General features: G+C 46.8%; 1 protein-coding gene and 1 long non-coding RNA gene across 5 annotated transcripts in view; one reads left to right on the top strand and one right to left on the bottom strand.

Moving 5' to 3' along the window:
* Nucleotides 1–3,293: 3,293 nt before the first annotated feature.
* On the bottom strand, nucleotides 3,294–16,407 carry MTNR1B (melatonin receptor 1B). Of its 3 annotated transcripts, none has more exons than XM_074015067.1 (2): nucleotides 13,482–15,580; nucleotides 3,294–4,911 (listed from the first exon to the last, which is right to left on the bottom strand). In XM_074015067.1, exon 2 carries the CDS (start codon nucleotides 4,775–4,777, stop codon nucleotides 4,046–4,048), a length of 732 nt encoding a protein of 243 aa, XP_073871168.1. In that variant the 5' UTR covers nucleotides 4,778–4,911; nucleotides 13,482–15,580; the 3' UTR covers nucleotides 3,294–4,045. The 3 variants fall into 3 exon arrangements, with proteins under 3 accessions (XP_073871168.1, XP_073871167.1, XP_045227127.1); XM_074015066.1 differs by lacking the exon at nucleotides 13,482–15,580 and adding an exon at nucleotides 5,152–6,590; XM_045371192.2 differs by lacking the exon at nucleotides 13,482–15,580 and adding an exon at nucleotides 16,116–16,407 and having other exon boundaries at nucleotides 3,296–4,911.
* Nucleotides 7,293–17,668, top strand: part of LOC102120636 (uncharacterized) — a 55,016-nt gene continuing 44,640 nt past the window's right edge. For both annotated transcript variants that reach the window (XR_006692186.3, XR_006692185.3), the window contains exon 1: nucleotides 7,293–7,714. This is a non-coding gene — a long non-coding RNA (uncharacterized lncRNA). The remainder of the gene's footprint in view (nucleotides 7,715–17,668) is intronic.

The following is a 17,668-nucleotide window of genomic DNA, read 5'->3' as shown; positions in this document are numbered from 1 at the left end:
GATTCTCCTCAGGAGCCACCCCAGCACCTCTGTTTGCTTCTAAACCTATAACTATATATATTTTCCATTAGTTCTGTCACTCTAGAGAACCCTGACTAATACAGGTTTCAACATATGAATTTTAGAGAGACAAAAACATTCAATATATAGGATATGTAAATAAACATTTCTCCAAAGAAGACATACATATAGACAACAGGTATATGAAAAGATGTTCAACGTCAATAATCACCAGGGAAATGCAAATCAAAACCATAATGAGATATCACCGCATACCTGTTACAATGTCCATTACAAAAACAAATCCTATAACAAGCGTTGGCTAGGATGTGGAGAAATTGGAACACTTGCACTCTGTTGGTGGGCATGTAAACGCTGCAGCCGTTATGGAAAACAGTACGGAAGGTCCTCAAAATACTAAAAACGGAACTACCATAGGACCCAGAAATCCCGTTTGTGAATATGTGAGCTTGAAGGAGGTAATATAGCCAGTGGCTAAGGATACAGGCTCTATAGTCAAATTATCTGGTTTCAGAACCTGGTTTAACCACTTACTAGCTATGTAACCCTCAGCAAAGTACATAACTTCCCTGTGCCTCAGTTTCCTCATCTATAAATTGAAGAAAATAATAGTACCTCCCTCTCAGGGTTGTTTTTGGGGCTTAAATATGGTAATTAATCCACATAAAGTCCTTAAAACAGTGTCTGGCATATAGTGAGCACTTAGTCCATGCTAGGTGGAGATGTGTGGCAGGCAGTTGGAGATCCACAGGTACAGACAGCAATCGTCGGCAGGGGGATGAAAGTGAGCATCCGGGAAGCATTCACAGAGCAGCGTCCTCAACCAGGTCTACAGATGAGAAGCACCTGAGGAGCATTTTCAAAGTACATGGGGGTTTGCAACCCTCATAGGGTGTGATTCTGTAGTGTTGAAGTATTCTCTAAAATCTTATTTTGATATATATCCCTAGGGGAAAGCCACTCATATGGAGCAAAAAGTGACCCTAGGAGAAGCTTCACAAACAAGTACAGCATTTCAGAAGTGCACAAAGGGGATTGGGAAGAAATGAGTGGATGGTAAAAGGATGATAGAGGACAGCACAAATGGTGTGTGTGTCTGTATTGTCTTTGGGCTTGATCCAGTGTGGCTGATGTGTGAGTCCAGGTGTTGACTCACCCAAGATGTCAACCCAGGCAGAAATCTGGACCTAGATTTGAGTCCTTTTGATGGCTGAGGGTTTCATAGAGGGCCCAGAACTGAGGGGTCCAGAGGAAGATCCTAGAAGGATGAGGAGGAAGGTAGCCAGGTGGCACCTCTGACCAGACTTTTCAGAGTCAAGAAGGTGGAAGACAGGGTTTCCCAAATTTTACTGTTTTAGCAAAAGCATTTTTATTTATACTCAGGGCCCACAGCATGAGGTCATTCCAAATATGTACACTGCTTGATGTCCTGGGCCTGGGTTTTACCATTCTTTTTCATTCTCTCAGCTCCTGATTCATCACCAAAAACCTATGGATCCAAGAAAAAATTCCAGTTAGTGGATTGTCAGTGCCGAACCCTGGCAAACCAGGTAACAACTATGGGCCCAGGAAACCGAAGACAGCCTTCAATCCATAGTTACTGAGCATGTGCTGTGCATTCAACTCAGTACTGAAAGATAGGGATAAGGAGAGGAAGTGTGGACACACTGTCACCAAGAAATCGATGCCTCCTTCTCCTCCAAATCAGGAATAAAGAGCAAATCTCTATAGTTTGTCAGTTTGTGTCTAGCGGGAGGGGAAGCAGCGAGAACAGAAAACAATACGTGCCTGACCAGGTCGCTGCAAACGCTGCCCAGGGCCAGGAAAAGTGGCTGAAGCTCAAAGAGAATCCTTAGGACTCTTCTGCACCTCTCTGGGACTGAGGTGTGGACTAAGCGGCCTCCCTGGGTGGAGCACACTACCATTGCCATCATCAGGACTATGACACCTTCATTCCTAACAGTTAGGTCAAGGACCTCTAGTATTAGAATTAGATTCCTAGACCTGCCTCAAATTTCCAACATCAAAACCTTGTTGGCAGAGCCCAGAAGATTTGCGTTTTTAACAAGCTCCCAGGTGGCTAGGTGACTAAGCACAGCACCCAGCCTAGATTCTTCACATTACAGGGGCAGAAAGAGGATCCAGCATAATGCTAAGAGGTCAGCACAATGAGAAAATTCTGGGCTCTTCATTCAGGAAAGCCGCTGGCTGGCCAAGGCCCCCAGGCACATTGTGGACATGCAGTACTTAGCCCACTGCACTTTGTCCCTGCCACACATTCCAAGGTGGGATGAGCGGGCACAGAAGTAGGGTGCTGCCATCAGACAGACTTGAGCTCCACATCTAGCTCTAAACATAGCTCTGAATTCTGGCAATTATTCCATGTTTTTGAGTTTCAGTTTCTTACTATGAAAATTGATCATAGTATATTTTTCCAAGAGTTTTGTGGGGATTAAATGACATAATGCATATCAAGCCCTTACCACAATGCCTGGTACAAAGAATGCACCAATGGATGTTACTTGACACTAATTTATCAACAGACTGTGACCTCCCAGAGGGCAGGCAACATACCAGACCTGGCCCACAGAGGGCACTCAGTTAGTGTTTGTGGAACTGAAGAAAGCTATTAATTCTGTTGGCGCTAAACAAAGATCTGAGATTTCTACAAATATAAAGTCCACAAATACATAACCATAGAAAGGAATTGGGGTGCAGCTGCCCTTCCCCCACTTCCATGTCCCCGACCCCACTTTCTCTCCTCCCCTTCCTGTCCTTCTACTTCTCTTTTTCATTTTTGAGACAGGGTCTCACTGTCACTTTGTCACCCAGTCTGGAGTGCGGTGGTACAATCTCAGCTCACTGCAGCCTCAACCTCCTGGGCTGAAGTGATCCTCCCACCTCAGCCTCCTGAGTAGTTGGGACCACAGGAATGGGCCACCATGCCCAGCTAATTTTTGTAGAGACAGGGTTTTGCCATGTTGCTCAGGCTGGTCTTGAACTCCTGGGTTCAAGCCGAGGCAGGGGTGAGGCACCGCGCCCGGTGATAGCCCTTCCTTTCTTTGTATATGACTTTCCTCCTTCATTTTATGTAGTTATAATAACAAAAGCTAATAATTACTGGGTGCTGGCCACATGTCAGGCACTGTCCTCAGTTCTGCAGATGTATTATCTCAGTGAATCCTCACAACAACCTGGGAGGCTGACTACAGCACGATCCTCACTTTAAGATGAGGAACAGGGAGGTTAAGAGATTTTCCCCAAATCACACAACCTGAACGTGATGGAACCAGGAAGGGAGTTCAAACAGACTTTGTGCTCCAGATGCTGGAGAAGTGTGAGTGTGTGTGTGTGTGTGCGCGCGCGCACGCAGTGTTGTTTGTGATGTGGTGGCTATGTGTGTGTAACATATGTATGTGTACAGTGTGGGGTATGGTGGCTATGTGTGCATAGTGTGGTGTGTCTGTGGTGTGATGCATGTGTGGTTGTGATGTGTGTGTGTGTGATATGTGTGTGTGTGTAAGGAAGGTCAATGGGGGAGTGTGGAATGCTTGCCCTCTGCACCTGCCCCGCCTGAGGCCCTTGCAGAGTTACCAAGTTCCAGCCCTACTGACCTCTCTCTTTCATCCTTGCTAACAGGAAGAGATCCTGCCACGCCCGGGGGAAGGGGAGAAAGTAGCCAGGAGGCCAAGGCAGGAAGAGGAGGGTCACCTATGAGAAGGAGTTGGGCTCTTCTGCCCCAGGCCTTTCCTCATTCTGTCCCTTCCTTGGTCTTGTGTGCACCAAGTCCCCAAGACACCACCAAGAGTGTTTGCCAGGTCCCGTGGCTGTGAGCATCTCCTGGATCAGCCTGAACCCATGGTACTGATGAGCTCCTTGTCCCAGCATGAAGTTCCCCCAGCCTTGGGGCTGTGATGCCAACAGGACAGTGTGGTCCAGCACGCTGCCTGGTCTCACCCTTGCAGCAGACTCACTCTCACCATTTCATGAGTTTGTCGTGCAGCTGGTGTGCCTCAGATCCAGGCTAGAGAGCATCTGCCTGGTGCTGCACACCAATGATGCGTGGAGCTGGGCTCTGCAGCCCCTCTACATGGCTGCCCTTGGAAGAGTCCTGAATGCAGTGCCGTGGGTTCCAAAGGGCCAAGAGGATCCTCTTGTACTCCCTGCGGAAGTTTTGGTTCAGGAGCCCATAGACAATGGCATTCAGGCAGCTGTTGAAATAAGCCAGTAAGTAGCTAGTGACAAATAGCCCCTCAGGGATCTGGGGAGCCATTTCTTGTGGGTTGATGGCCACAGCGAGGCCGATGCAGTTAAGTGGGGCCCAGCAGACGGCAAAGATCACAAACACCACAAACATGGTTAGAAAGCTCCGCAAGTCGCTGGGCCTCAGGCACAGCGTGCTCTCTGGCTTGGCTTTCCTGCGGGCCTGGAGCACCAGCACCCAGATGCGCAGGTAGCAGAAGGACACGACAGCGATGGGGAGGAGAAAGTGGATGACCACCACTGCTGCCGTGTACTGGGTGCTGGCCGTCTGGATGAAGGTGCAGGAATAGATGCGTGGGTCGTACTCCAGGGACCCCACAAAGAAGTTGGGCAGCAAGGCCACCACGGTGAGGAGCCAGACAAGGCAGATGTGCAGAGGGGTGTGCCAGCGCCTGTAGATTCGGTGGTAGGCCACGCTGTGGCAGATGTAGCAGTAGCGGTTAATGGCGATGGCAGTGATGTTGAAGACAGAGCCGATGACGCTCAGGCCCATCACAAAGGCGCTGGCCTTACAGTGCTCCTCCCCCAGGGCCCAGCCGTCATAGAAGATGGCCACGAGGATTAGCGGGTAGGGGTACAAGGCCACCACGAGGTCAGCCAACGCCAGACTCACCAAGAACAAATTACCTGAAGCAGCAAACAGAGCAACAGTCAGCACAAGACCCCACAACTTAGATTCTGTAGAACATCCTACCCTTCACGAAGTTACTTTTGGCAACGTGAGTGGAAACAAAGTGGCTCCTAGAGGTGCAGAACTGAAGATTCAGATGCATTTCTGCCATTCACTAGCTATATGACTGAGGCAAGCTATTTAAGCTCTCAGAACCCCATTTTCCTAATTTGTGAACTAGGGTCAGTGATACCTACCTCATAGTATAGCTGTAAGAATTAATGATACAAAGTTTTTGGGGATTTGACAGGTGCTCACACATGCTGTTTCCATGATAGGCACAGATGCTCAGGGGCTTTGCATCATTGAAGCTCCAGCAAAGATTTCAGAGGCGGCGAGTCTGAAAGTCAGGAGTGTGGATTTCTCATCACTACCATCCCTCCCTCTCATTCCCTCACCTCCCTACACATCTCTCTGGTGGTCTCCTTTTGCATTTTCTCCCCACTGGTTAACAGGCTACTTTCTAAGTGTCTTTAAGTGGCTTTTGTAAATGTGAATTGCATTTTGCAGCTGGGCTAGAAGAAAGGTGTTGAGAGTGGGAACCACGTGTTTCTGGTATTCCCCTTTGTGCCCTGTCTGGGCCAGTACTCCCAGCCTTGTGGCCATGTTGACAGACACTTGCAGTAGTGGCACCGAGCCCCAGCCCTGTGGGGTGAGGAAGAGCTGTCAGCACTCCTAAGCTCACAGCCTCTGGGGGACCTCCCTGCTTTGCCTGCACCATGGCAGCCTTTCTGGACTATCTAGGCAATTATCCTTTGAATGGAGCTTTCTCTAACATCACCAAGCTTGGTCAACCAGAGAGAGCCTCAGGAAACCATACACCCATCAATTAATATGATTCAGGCATGTTCTAAGCTGAAGTCCTAGGGTGGAGGCAGGGCTTACTCCAAAAGAACACAATCTCTGCTCCTCAAGTGTTTGCATTCTAAAACCAACACTGACTCACGAATAGAGCACCGAGAACCTAAAAGTTCGGATAATACAAAACTTACAGTGTGAGCAGTTCCATCACTAATGCCAATTGTCTCATTCACCAAGTGTTGTACTTTTTGAATACCTACTGTATGCCCAAAAGATAACAGATTCTCCCTCCAGCAGGGGCCCTGAGTGATGCAGTGTGCACTGGGCATGTCTTTAAAATTTTCTGGTCTCTTGCCACATGGTGAAGCCTCTGGTCTTAGGGTGGCTGAATGCAGAGGGTGGCTTGGGATGGTGTGAAGGAGTAACTCCCAAGTCAGCAAAGACACGGACATGGAAACTCCACGGCCACCATGTGTCTGTCCCATTGCCACAGAGGCTGTGATGGCTTCAGGGGTCCAGAGGGTCAGGCGGATGGAAAGAGCCCCCAAAGCACAGCAATTGGAGAGGCCAGGCTGTGGATGGATTCCACAGGGTACAGAAAAAGGGAGGCTGAGAGCCACCCAGCTGGGAGTTCACCTGAGTCAGCCCTTCAAGTGAAGTAGATGCCATACCTGGACTTACCCACAAGGGTACGGAAAGGACTGCCTCCAGCCTTCCCACATTCACCCCATCTCAAAGATTTCCCGTAGCGTGGTCCGTATGGAGATGGGAACCTGAAAGACCCTCAGGCAGCCTTCACGAAGGACCTATTTTGTCCTCAGAGGTATGCAGTCAACCCCACTCAGAACCCATACAAGTCTACTGGAGTCCTGGGAGTTCTCAAGACCTAACTATAACACTACGGTGTCCACAGCTAGGTTAGGAAACCAGGGAGACAGGATGTAAATGGATAGAAAGGAGATTGTCTGGACAATTAGTGTGCTTGTGAAGTAGTGAGCTTCCCTGTCTCAAGATTGTCTAGCAGGTTGGATGGTGAAGGAGTATCATGACTCGACTGAATTGCTGGATTCCTACCTACTCTACTATTTACAGATTTATTTACTTCATGGGTTAAAAATGGCCTCATTTCCTTTCTGGCTGGTAAAGCGAGGCAAAAAAATGTGCAACAAGGACCTGCTTGGGATGTGGAGGGGTTTCGTGCCTTTTCATTTAATTCTCAGCCCGTTGGCTGTCTCCACTGCTGGATCTCCATCTCTGACTCACCTACACAGACCTCATTTGGTTCCAGGAACACGAGAGATTCCCTCTCTCACATTGCTTGGCTTCAGCTGAATCAGGAGCCCTTGTCTCCTAGAATTTTAAGTGTCCTTTTGAAATCTGGAGGGTTGTGCTGAAGTCAGAGCAACCTGGGATAATCTGAGTCCTGCCACTTTCTGGTCGAGTGAATTTGGGCTAGTTCCCGCATTCCTTTCTGGGTGACTATTCCTTCATGAGCTCCCTTCTTTTCTTTCGAAGCGCTGCCACCACTTCCCCCTGCACACTCATAGGGTTGGTTCTGTGAAGAGAGTCACTCCTCTCCAGCACAGGAAGATGGGTCTCCACAGGACCCACTGGGCACCTAGCCCAGCAACACACAAGCTCTTGGCACTTGCAAGCTGAGCAGAGAAAGTCAAGAGCTGCTGGGAGCCGGTGCCAGCTCTGCCAGCTGTTTCCCTGGGAAGGCAGAGTTAAGTTCTGCTGTGTTAATGTGGCTTATCCCCTAATAATGCCCCAGAGGCTGGCAAACAGCTTGTAAATAGTAAGAAGAACACATTCAACTCCACGTGGAAAGTGATTCAATTACTATCCCCTATTACTCCGGCTGTTCCTAAAAGGCTGAAATCAACCACTTCCTGCTGCAGATTCATCTGCCCAGACATCCCACTGTCTCCAGGCTTTCTTGGCACAATTCCAAATTAGGTGAGTAAAATTTGTGTTTTGTCTTCCATCTGTAAGGAGCCAGGTTCTATGTGGATGACAGTCAAGGGGAGATCCAGTTCTCCATCCACTTCTTCCCCAGACAGGTGAGAAATCACTCAGTATGCACACAGCACTGCAGTCACCCTGTGCATAATGAATATTTATGTCACGAGCCCTGGCGTGACTCGTTTCCATCTGCCTCCAGCAGATAGGGTGTATTAGTGGAGAGAGGCTTTGACAACAGGGCTTTGTTCACTAACGTGGAATCCCCTTCCAGGATTCATACGCAGAGTGCATCCTTTCACACACACAACCATCACAGTCTCCTCCCTCTTCTCTTCCTCTCTCTTTCTTTCTGGAAAAAGTATTTCTTAATGGAGACCTGGTAATCTAGGAAAGAGCCAGCCAGTGCTGAGCTATCTAATATTCGTCAGATAGGAGAATTCTGGAAGGTAAAGCTCCCTGTAACCCTTGCCCCTCTTCTCTGTGCTCACCCTCCATGCTCAGAAGAAAAATTTGGTTAGACATAAATTCTCCTTGGTCATTGAGCTAAAAGACAAGATAGAAAGAGAGAATCATCAAGTCATTTATGTGACAAATATTGCGCGTATATACTAGGTTCTGCCTGTGACTATGCCAGATGGACAGGCTACCTCCCCTTACAAAGTTTATGGTCTCTTAGAGAAGACCATTAAACAAATAAAAACAAGGTGCCAAGAGGGTTATATTGGGGAAGTCAACAGATGATCTATGTGTTCTAACAGTGTTAAACTTTCTGTGCCTTGAGGTCTTCTTCCACTCTTCCATCTGTTTAATAATGTGTAATAGATTTATTGAGTGCCTACCACATTCAAGTAAGACACAGTGATGGATGAAAAACGTGGCCCCTGCCATTGAGATGCCCATGGACCTGTTGGGGAAACAACAGAGAAACAGTAGCCATTCAATGTGGTGAGAGCTGGAAGAAAGGCCAGAACAAGGTGGTGGGAACAGTGGGGAATTTGTGAGTCAACTTGGAACTGGGGACAATGGCAGGATATGGGGCTGGTCAGGCAGGACAATTCACCAAGGAGCCAGACAAAATTACCAAGACTTTTGCAACAGGACTCCTCACTCCCAGAATGGCTGTTTACCTTAAATGAGATCTTGTATGGGAAAGGTTATGAGAAATAATAATCCCCAAATTAATGTGAGATATTCTTATTAGTTATGTTCTGGGGATGGGCATTTGAAGTAATTGACCATATAATTTATTCACAACTTGATTTTCAAACAAACACTAAAACAATGCATTCATTGTAAGCTCGTAATTAGATTCCCAAATCTCTTGAGAGCAGATACTTTTTCTTCCAAAGTCACATATTTATGAAAATCTTAGGATGTGTGGATGAATCATACAGGAGCTGAGTTGAAATCTAACTTTAATTTAATTAAAAAATAAAAAATGGCTGATTAATAGAGTACACAGATATATACGGGGGTACTTCAGTCACTTAAAATAAGAAAATATATTTAAAAACATAAGAAACATCCATTTTTAAAAATAACTAAGATGCTGTTACAAAACATTGTTCAATAACCATCAAAAGAGATCATTTTGAAATTCTGATAGGTAACATTTTATTACTTTACACTTAATAGCAACAAAACAATTGATATAACATGGTAAAGTTGATAGTATAGTTTTACATAAATGGACTCCATTGTTTTTCACAAGAATTCCTTAAGGTTGATAGCATGATTTCTGTTTTATAGATAAAGAAACCCAGTTTGTGTGAATTGCTCATAGCCATAACACAGAAAGATTGAGAAAGAACAAGAAGAGGAGAAAACCAAAGAAAAGAAACATCAAGGGAATTAAGAGAAAAGGTGTAGAGAGTTTCTTGGTCACCTACAAAAGTGAGAAAGGGCAGAAAAGTGCTCATTGGACTTGGCAATTAGGATGTCAGCAGTGACATTAACAAGAGAAAATTCTATTGAGTGCTGTGGGATCCAATTTTGCCCTGGAGATTGCTTTATTGGTGTTGCCTTCAAGAGAAGGAGACAGAGAGTGGTGCTTAGGAAGGACTATCCCTTTGATGGGAGACTGTGGAGGCTTTTTTTTCCTTTTCTTTCTCTCTTTCTCTCTCTCTTAAAGGAAAGAGACTTGAATCTGGCATATAATAAGCACCTAGTAATGTTAGCTATTATTTGTTATTGCTGTTTTATATTATTAGTTGTACTGACAGGTCAAGAAAGAGGCTCATAAGGTGGGACTGGGATCCCTGTGAGATAAGATGTGAGAAGTAGTAGGGAGATGAAGATGAAGAAAGTAGGGCATTCCCTCTAGATGGTAAACTCCCTAAGAACTGGGGCTTTACTTCCCAATTCTCTATCTTCTACTCCTCCAGCAGTAAGTATTTTAAATTGTAAGAGCCAATAGGAGCTTTCAGTATTCTCTGAGTTTTGTGGTATATCGTATCCGAATGCAGAATCCAGCTTTCTGGATATAAAGACAGTCAAACATGAAAGCCTTTATCCCTTGAGTTACTGAGAGTTACGTGGAAGGAATTAAAGAGGATTATTAGCTTTCCTGATTATTCAGCTAAAGACATAATGATGGGATTTAAAAACTGTTCATTTTTGCTCAGTGAAGAGGCAATAAGGTATTCACAGCTGAAATGCAAAGTTGGACAGCTCAAGAAACATTTGGGAAGGAGTCCAAGGTAGCCCAGTTTGGTCTTGCATGCTGAGCAGGTCAAAAGACACCTGACGCCAAGTGATATCTCAATGAATGGTCGGTGGTAGGATAGAAGCCTGGATGGAGTGGGCTCCACTTCATCCTGGAACTCCTGGAGGGTAGGGGCTGTGGGCCTATTAAGCATTTCCCTCTAGGCCTTCCAGAGCCTTTGTCCGGAACCACACGCCTTACCAAGCATCATTGGCTGCCTCAGTCAACAAGTGTTGGAAGAGCAGAGGCAAGGAACAGGGGCCACAGTTCTTTTCTAATCTAACTGGGGAAGCAAAGCACCTGCATAGGCAGAATATTCCCACCAAGAACCTCCCAGGCAGTTACTGGTTCTGGATAGGAGATGGTGTGAATTCTCAGCATCACTGGGGGCCTGGAGGAGGGGCAGCTTTGCCAGCATAGACAGAGTGACCTTGGACAAAGATCTGTGTGTTCAGCAAGCAAATCCTCCATGCTTTCCTAGGCAATCTTAACATCAAATAGTTCATATATTTCTGCTTTACCAATCATCAGCGTACCCCAGAAATGCCAATTTGTGCATTCACTAAACCTCCCAGACAGCCTCTTTAACCCATTTGCAGCACAAAAATCCATTGTCAGACCATAGCTTCTGACGGTTACTTGGAAAACTAAGGTGGGTGTGCCTATGGAGCCAGGAATAACTGGTGTTGTTATGCCTTCCTCTCTGATAATGGAGTGTACTTGGATGTTACAGTGAGGACATGGTTCTCTCAGCTCTCTTACATGGCCTGCATATTACAGGCAGCTTAAAAGTGGCAACCTCGGGCCAGACCAAGAAAGGGGCTGTATTATAAAGGGGCCCTATTAGTCCGTTTTCATGCTGCTGATAAAGACATACCCAAGGCCAGGCACAGTGGCTCACACCTGTCATCCCAGCACTTTGGGAGGCTGAGGCAGGAGTTTGAGAGGTCAGGAGTTTGAGACCAGCCTGACCAACATAGAGAAACCCTGTCTCTACTAAAAAGTGCAAAATTAGTTGGGTGTGGTGGCGCATGCCTGTAATCCTAGCTACTTGGGAGGCGGAGGCAGGAGAATAGCTTGAACCCAGGAGGCAGAGGTTGCGGTGAGCCAAGATCATGCCATTGCACTCCAGCCTGGGCAACAAGAGTGAAACTCCGTCTCAAAAAAAAAAAAAAAAAAAAAAAAAAGACATACCCATGGCTGTGCAACTTACAAAAGAAAGAGGTTTCATTAGGCTTACAGTTCCACATGGCTGGGGAAGCCTCCCAATCATGGTGGAAGGCAAGGAAGAGCAAGTCATGTCTTACGTGGATGGCAGCAGGCAAAGAGAGAGAGCTTGTGCAGCGGAGCTTCTCTTTTTCCATCAGATTTCATGAGATTTATTCACCATTGTGAGAACAGCATGGAAAAGACTTGCTCCCATGATTCAATTACCTCCCACCAGGTCCCTCCTACAACACGTGGGAATTCAAGATGAGATGTGGGTGGGGATACAGCCAAACCATGTCAGGGGCAAACTGCCTGAGAGGAATCACTAGGGTACAACCATGGCATGGTTGGAACCTGCTGAGCAACTTTAGCAACACAGGTGAATCACAGATCAGGCATGCCTTCATGCACAAGGTGCCAACAGTCAGCTTAAAGTGAGATTACTTTGGGCTGTTCTCAAAGCAATTCAGTTTCATGAAAACCCATATTGATTATTTATGCAGTGCTGAGTATTGTAACTGAGGTCTATCCCAGCTCATGGAGCAAAATCAATTAATTTTCCCCCACTACCTGGTGTCTTGTCTATTTCCAATTTGTCTCATCAGAGATGTGTTCTGTTCTAACTATGCGTCTGGCTCTGTGGACAGAAACTGACTAAAAGTGTCTACTCTCTACAGGTGCACAGTCCAGCGGGGAGAGACAAAGAACAATAGTACAGTGAGGGGGATGCTGTACTGGGGAGGGCACAGGTATCTGAGAAGCCCAACAAAGGAGACACTTACTATCCCCTTCATGGTATTAATCATCTACATTGATAATCCTGCCGGGGAGTTAGGGAAGGGGTTGAAGGAGGAGCAGCTATTGACTGGGCAGAAGAGGCTGAGAAAGTACATCAGGGAGTGCAGACCCTTTGGGAAGTGGCAGCAGCTCACTGTGGCACCAGTGAGAGGAGGGCGATGAGGCTGTAAGTTAGGTGGGCTAGGCCAGCTACAAATGGCTGTGGGAGCTGTGCTCTGGAGTTGGACACTGTTCTGGAGATGGAGGGCAGCCACTAAAGACAGGGCAAATCTTGGCAGTGGTAACAGCGGCTGGAGGAGGGAGCAGAAAAAGCTTTCGAGCACTGTGGGTAGTGTTTGCTCAAGAGATGATGAAGGCATGAAATGGGGGCAGTAAGAATAAGGAGGCAGGAAAGGGAGAAACTGAGAAATAGTGGAAGGTAAAATCATTAGGACATGTGGCATGAAAGAGTAGGAGGAACCAAAGGTGACTTTCAGGGCACAGGTATCCGAGAGATGAAGAGAAAAAGGAAATCCAAAAACTAGCACCAGGTAAGCCGAGGAAATGAAAGGTCCTACAGAGGGAGTGGCCCTCAGTGTCACACACAGCACAGAGGAACATTTCCAGAGAATGGAGCTCAGAGGACTGAGGATGAATGGGAAGGAATGGGAGACAGTGGATGTCCACAACTACATTAAAATGTCTGACTGAAAAGGGAGGGAGAGAGGTAGTGATGAAGTTAGGAGGGACATGAAGTCAAGAAAAGAGTCTTTTGTTCTTTTAAAACAGGAGACTTTGTGTATAGTGTGTGTGTGTAAAATGGAGGAAGTTTCCAGAAGAGAGAAAAGAACAGCTCAAAAATGCAAGAGATAAATATTAGCGAGGTGTAGCTCAAGGGTCAGGGCAGCAGTGACGAGCCCAGGAGGGAAAGTTCTCAACTGTTCTCAGGAGAGTCCAAAGTGTGGCAAGTCCCTGGGAAGCGCCCTCTGACAAGCGTAAGGTGCCAACTCAGCGCCATGGGCTGTGCGAGACACTGAGAATGTAGCAAAGAGTGAACACATTTGGCCTTACCTTTTAAGTTGGGTCAGTGCTCTGACCCTAACTCCCACCTTGCCTCCACTCCTCCCTGTCTGCCTTTCTCTAGTGCTATCTCTGAAGTCAACCCACCACATACAGCAACCGAAGCCGCAGATAGGATATCCCTGAAAAAAAGGACAATTAATGTAACCACTCACCCTGCCATCAGGAGCGACACTGTTAGGGATGATACAGAGCTGCTCCGCAGGGGATGGGTTTGTGATAGGCAAGTAAAGGATACTGGTGTCTCCTGGGAAACATGCTGTGATCTCAATATGGGCTCTGCATCTTGGTTATCGGAAATATATGTATTCTCATTGTCACAGACTTAAGTTATTAATACCAATGATTTAAGGAGCCAGACTTCAGTATGGAAAGGACTGAAGAAACGTTTCTTAAAGTAAATCCAAACTCTTCAGTAAGACAAGGCCTGATTAAGAGTAGAATGGGTGCTGTAGGTTTTAAGTACCTTTTGAAATCTCACTCTGCTGAGATCATTTAGTTCAAGTCAGTACTACAATTGTTTGTGACTATCACCAATAAAGCCAGTGGTCACATAAGAACTGGTTAAATTGCAACACTGTAGCAGTGGCAGGAATTGATGTCATTTAGATATAGTGTTATTTATTTATTTATTTTTCCGGTGCTGGGCTGTAGCAGACACATCGGGAGGTAGGAAAGATAGAAGAGAGGATATGCCAGCAATTGAACATGCTCATGACCCTCCCCAGTGACGCTCTCAAATTGGGAAGGATTCTGTAGACCCTGCCAGGATCACAGAAAAGCCCAGCCCTTTGTAGGAGGCAGTGGGGGAGGGGTGCTTTTCTCCTTCCAGCAGAAGGAAGCAACTCCTACTTCCCTCAACCACCTTTCTCACGGTGGGCAATCCAAATTACTGAGTAGGGAGCCACGGCCTGACAGACCTGCTCTAAATACTCAATAAGTCAGGGACAGAAGGGGCCAATGTCAGAACCAGGAGGGCCGATTTCTCCCCCACAGAGCCAGGAGTTGTCTCCCTTTTGCCTCCCTGTTCAGGGAATGAATGTTTATGATGGCTGCAAGGGACAATGTCTCAAAAATATTAAATGCAGTTTTCTAATCATAACCTGTTCTTCCCTAATATATAAGCTTTTCTTCAAAGGACACAATATTTTGAACAATGTATTCCAGAAAACAGCCACCACTACCGAAGTGGCTGAGTTAGAAAGCTTACTTCTTCTTCATAATGTTATGTTTCCCATTTGATGGCTGGATACTCACCGTTGGAGCAGTTTCTTGTTTGTTTTTTTAGATAAAAATCCTAGAGTCAGCCGGACGCGGTGGCTCATGCCTGTAATCCCAGCTCTTTGGGAGGCTGAGGCGGGTGGATCACTTGATTTAGGTCAGGAGTTTGAGACCAGCCTGGCCAACATGGTGAAACCCTGTCTCTACCAAAAACATAAAAAATTACCCGGGTGTAGTGGCACACACCTGTAATCTCAGCTGCTCATGACCCTGAGGCAGGAGAATCCCCTGAACCTGGGAAACGGAGGTTGCAGTGAGCCTAGACTGTGCCACTGCACTCCAGCCTGGGTGACAGAGCGAGAGACTCCATCTCAAAAAAAAAAAAAAAGAAAAAAAGAAAAAATCCTAGAGTCACAGACCACACCAAATAGATATTACCATTTGCTAAAAATGGTCTGACTCCTTAAAAAAGCATTTTTAAGCTATACAATTGTTTTTCTGCTGCTATCTTTCCATTTTAATTCACTCTAATATTTGAATTTGCCCCCAAGGCCCAACTTGAGAGACTGCAAAATTAACAGGTCACCGAGCTCCCTCCTAGGCTGAAATGGTCAGCATGCCCCATGACCTGTGAGGGTGAGAGTTCAGACACCGACCCCTCCTCCCGCACTCTGGTTTTCTTTCTTTGAAGACCTGACTAGGGGAATATTGAAACGAGAGTGAATTGAAATAGGAGAAATATTTTCAGGTTTGCAACACGATTTAGCCAAGCCATTGCTTTAATTTTCACAGTTAATCCCAGGAATTCCCAGTCTTCAGAAAAGACTACAATATTTCAAAGCAATTTAGTGCAGTCCAAGCAGAATCTGCAATTTCTGCATTTACACTCTGTCCACTGGAATTGGGTCTTCAGATGACCTGGAGATAAGTTTTTGACACAAAACCTACTGAAATGCTTCCATTGATTAACTCATTTTTTCAGCAAGGATTTTCTAAGCAACTACTACATAAAGCTACAGTGCTTGGCAAGGAAGGAAGTGGGGTGTCAAGCACAAGTGGTGTTCTGTGGCCTGATGTGGGCACCTCTGGAAAGGCACACATTGGAGCGCGACGGGTAGCGATGGCATCCAGCAGCGTGGGTTCCCACAGCGCCAAAAAGCGCGCCAGTAAAACTTTCCGTAATTCCCTCTGTGCCAAGTGCATCCTGGGCAGTCGCATTTCGGAGGGGCAGAACTCACCCTAACTTTTGAGTGCAGAGTCAAACTTAGGGACTAGGTTAGAGTGAAGGGAAAGGGGAGCCCGGGCTGAGGAGGGAAAAGGCAGCGCATATCCCCGGGTCAGGGACAAGACCAGAGGACAAGGAAGGGCCCGACCCCAGCACCCAGCATCAGGAATGGTGCTCACCTGCGTTTCGGAGCTTGCGGTTCCTGAGCACGGAAAGGATCACCAGGAGGTTGCCCACAACGTCCACGGCGGTGGTGACGATGAGCACCACGGATAGCGCGGGAGCCACCCAAGGAGGTCGAGGGGTCCTGGAGGGTTGCCCCCTGCCAGTACCCAACCAGCCTGGGCGCACTGCCCACCCGCCGGCTTCGCAGCAATTGGCGAAAGAGCCGTTATCTGACATTGCAGACTCTCCCGCGCTGCGCTTTGGCCACCGCGCGGCCTCGGACAGCCGCAGGGCTCGCGCAGTACTGAGCCGGGCGCTCCCTTCCCTACCCAGCTCCCGTGTGCAAGGGAGGAGGCCAGTGGGGAGGGGTCTGGAGGAGATAACTAATTAAGCGTGGGCAGGGGATGGAGAAAAATATAGGAATGGGAGGAGGACTTGGGGTGCAACCGTTGCAGAAAGGAGTGCGTCTCTCAGCGGTGCGCTCAGGAACAGCTGGGACCACACAGCTGTCTCTGCCACCCCGCCCCCAGCACGTGCCTAGCTCATCTCAGGCCGCGGAGCGCGTCTAGCCTCTGTTCCTCGGTACACAACTACACCCGAGACCCCGATTTCCTCTACAGCGTCCCCAAGAGAAGCTGTGTCCAGCTAGGAACATCCAACCCAGGTTTATAGACTGGAGAAGGTGCTGATGGTCGGGACCTCCCATCAGTTGTTAAGCAAGGCAAGGTTTGAGGTCCCACAGGGCTGTGCAGCTCGAAAGAGAATGCAGCTCCTAAGATGTGGGGACAGAGCCCAGAACATAGTAGTGTAGACTTGTATTCTAGGGAGCTGCAGAAAAATAGGAACCTAGCCATTTTCCGAGCACTCGCTGGGTATTGCGGGGGACATTAGTGATGTCTCTACTTGGTCCTCTTTATAAAGCCAATATTTTAGTATATTTACCAATATATATTTACACATAATACTTAAATAGATGTATGGCCAATATTGGGGGTTGTGATGTGGTTTTTGGAGGGGTTAGGACAAGAAAACGAGTGAGGCATGATTACAATAAAGAAGGAACTCGGGTGCCCTTTATTAAAAGTGCTTGAGTCGTGATCTGGTGATAATAATAATAGATAACTTCTCTTGGGGGATAATCTTATGCCAAGTTTGTCCTAAGCACTTTTCACACCCACTAGAATCACTAAAATCAAAATGACTGATTATCCTAAATTTGTGGAGGAAGTTAAGCAACCAGAACTCTCATACAGTGCTTTTATGAGAATGCAAAATGGTACAACCACTTTGAAGAGCTGTCTGTTAGCTCCTAATAAAGTTAAACATACACCTATTCTATGACCAGAAGTTCCAAATGAAAAGGAAAAATATTTCCACAAAAAGACGTGCACAAGAACGTCCAGAGCAGCCTTGTTTATAGGAGCTCAAATCTGGAAACACCCACAATTTCCATCAACAGAAGAACGGATAAACAAATTGTGGTATGACCTTGCTATGGAATACCTCTCAGCTATAAAGATGATTGACCTACACAACAGCATGAATTGATCACAAATATGTTGTATTG

The sequence above is a fragment of the Macaca fascicularis genome, chromosome 14, assembly GCF_037993035.2.
Source record: "Macaca fascicularis isolate 582-1 chromosome 14, T2T-MFA8v1.1".
Taxonomy (NCBI): domain Eukaryota; kingdom Metazoa; phylum Chordata; class Mammalia; order Primates; family Cercopithecidae; genus Macaca; species Macaca fascicularis.
This window is presented reverse-complemented; position numbering and strand designations above follow the sequence as displayed.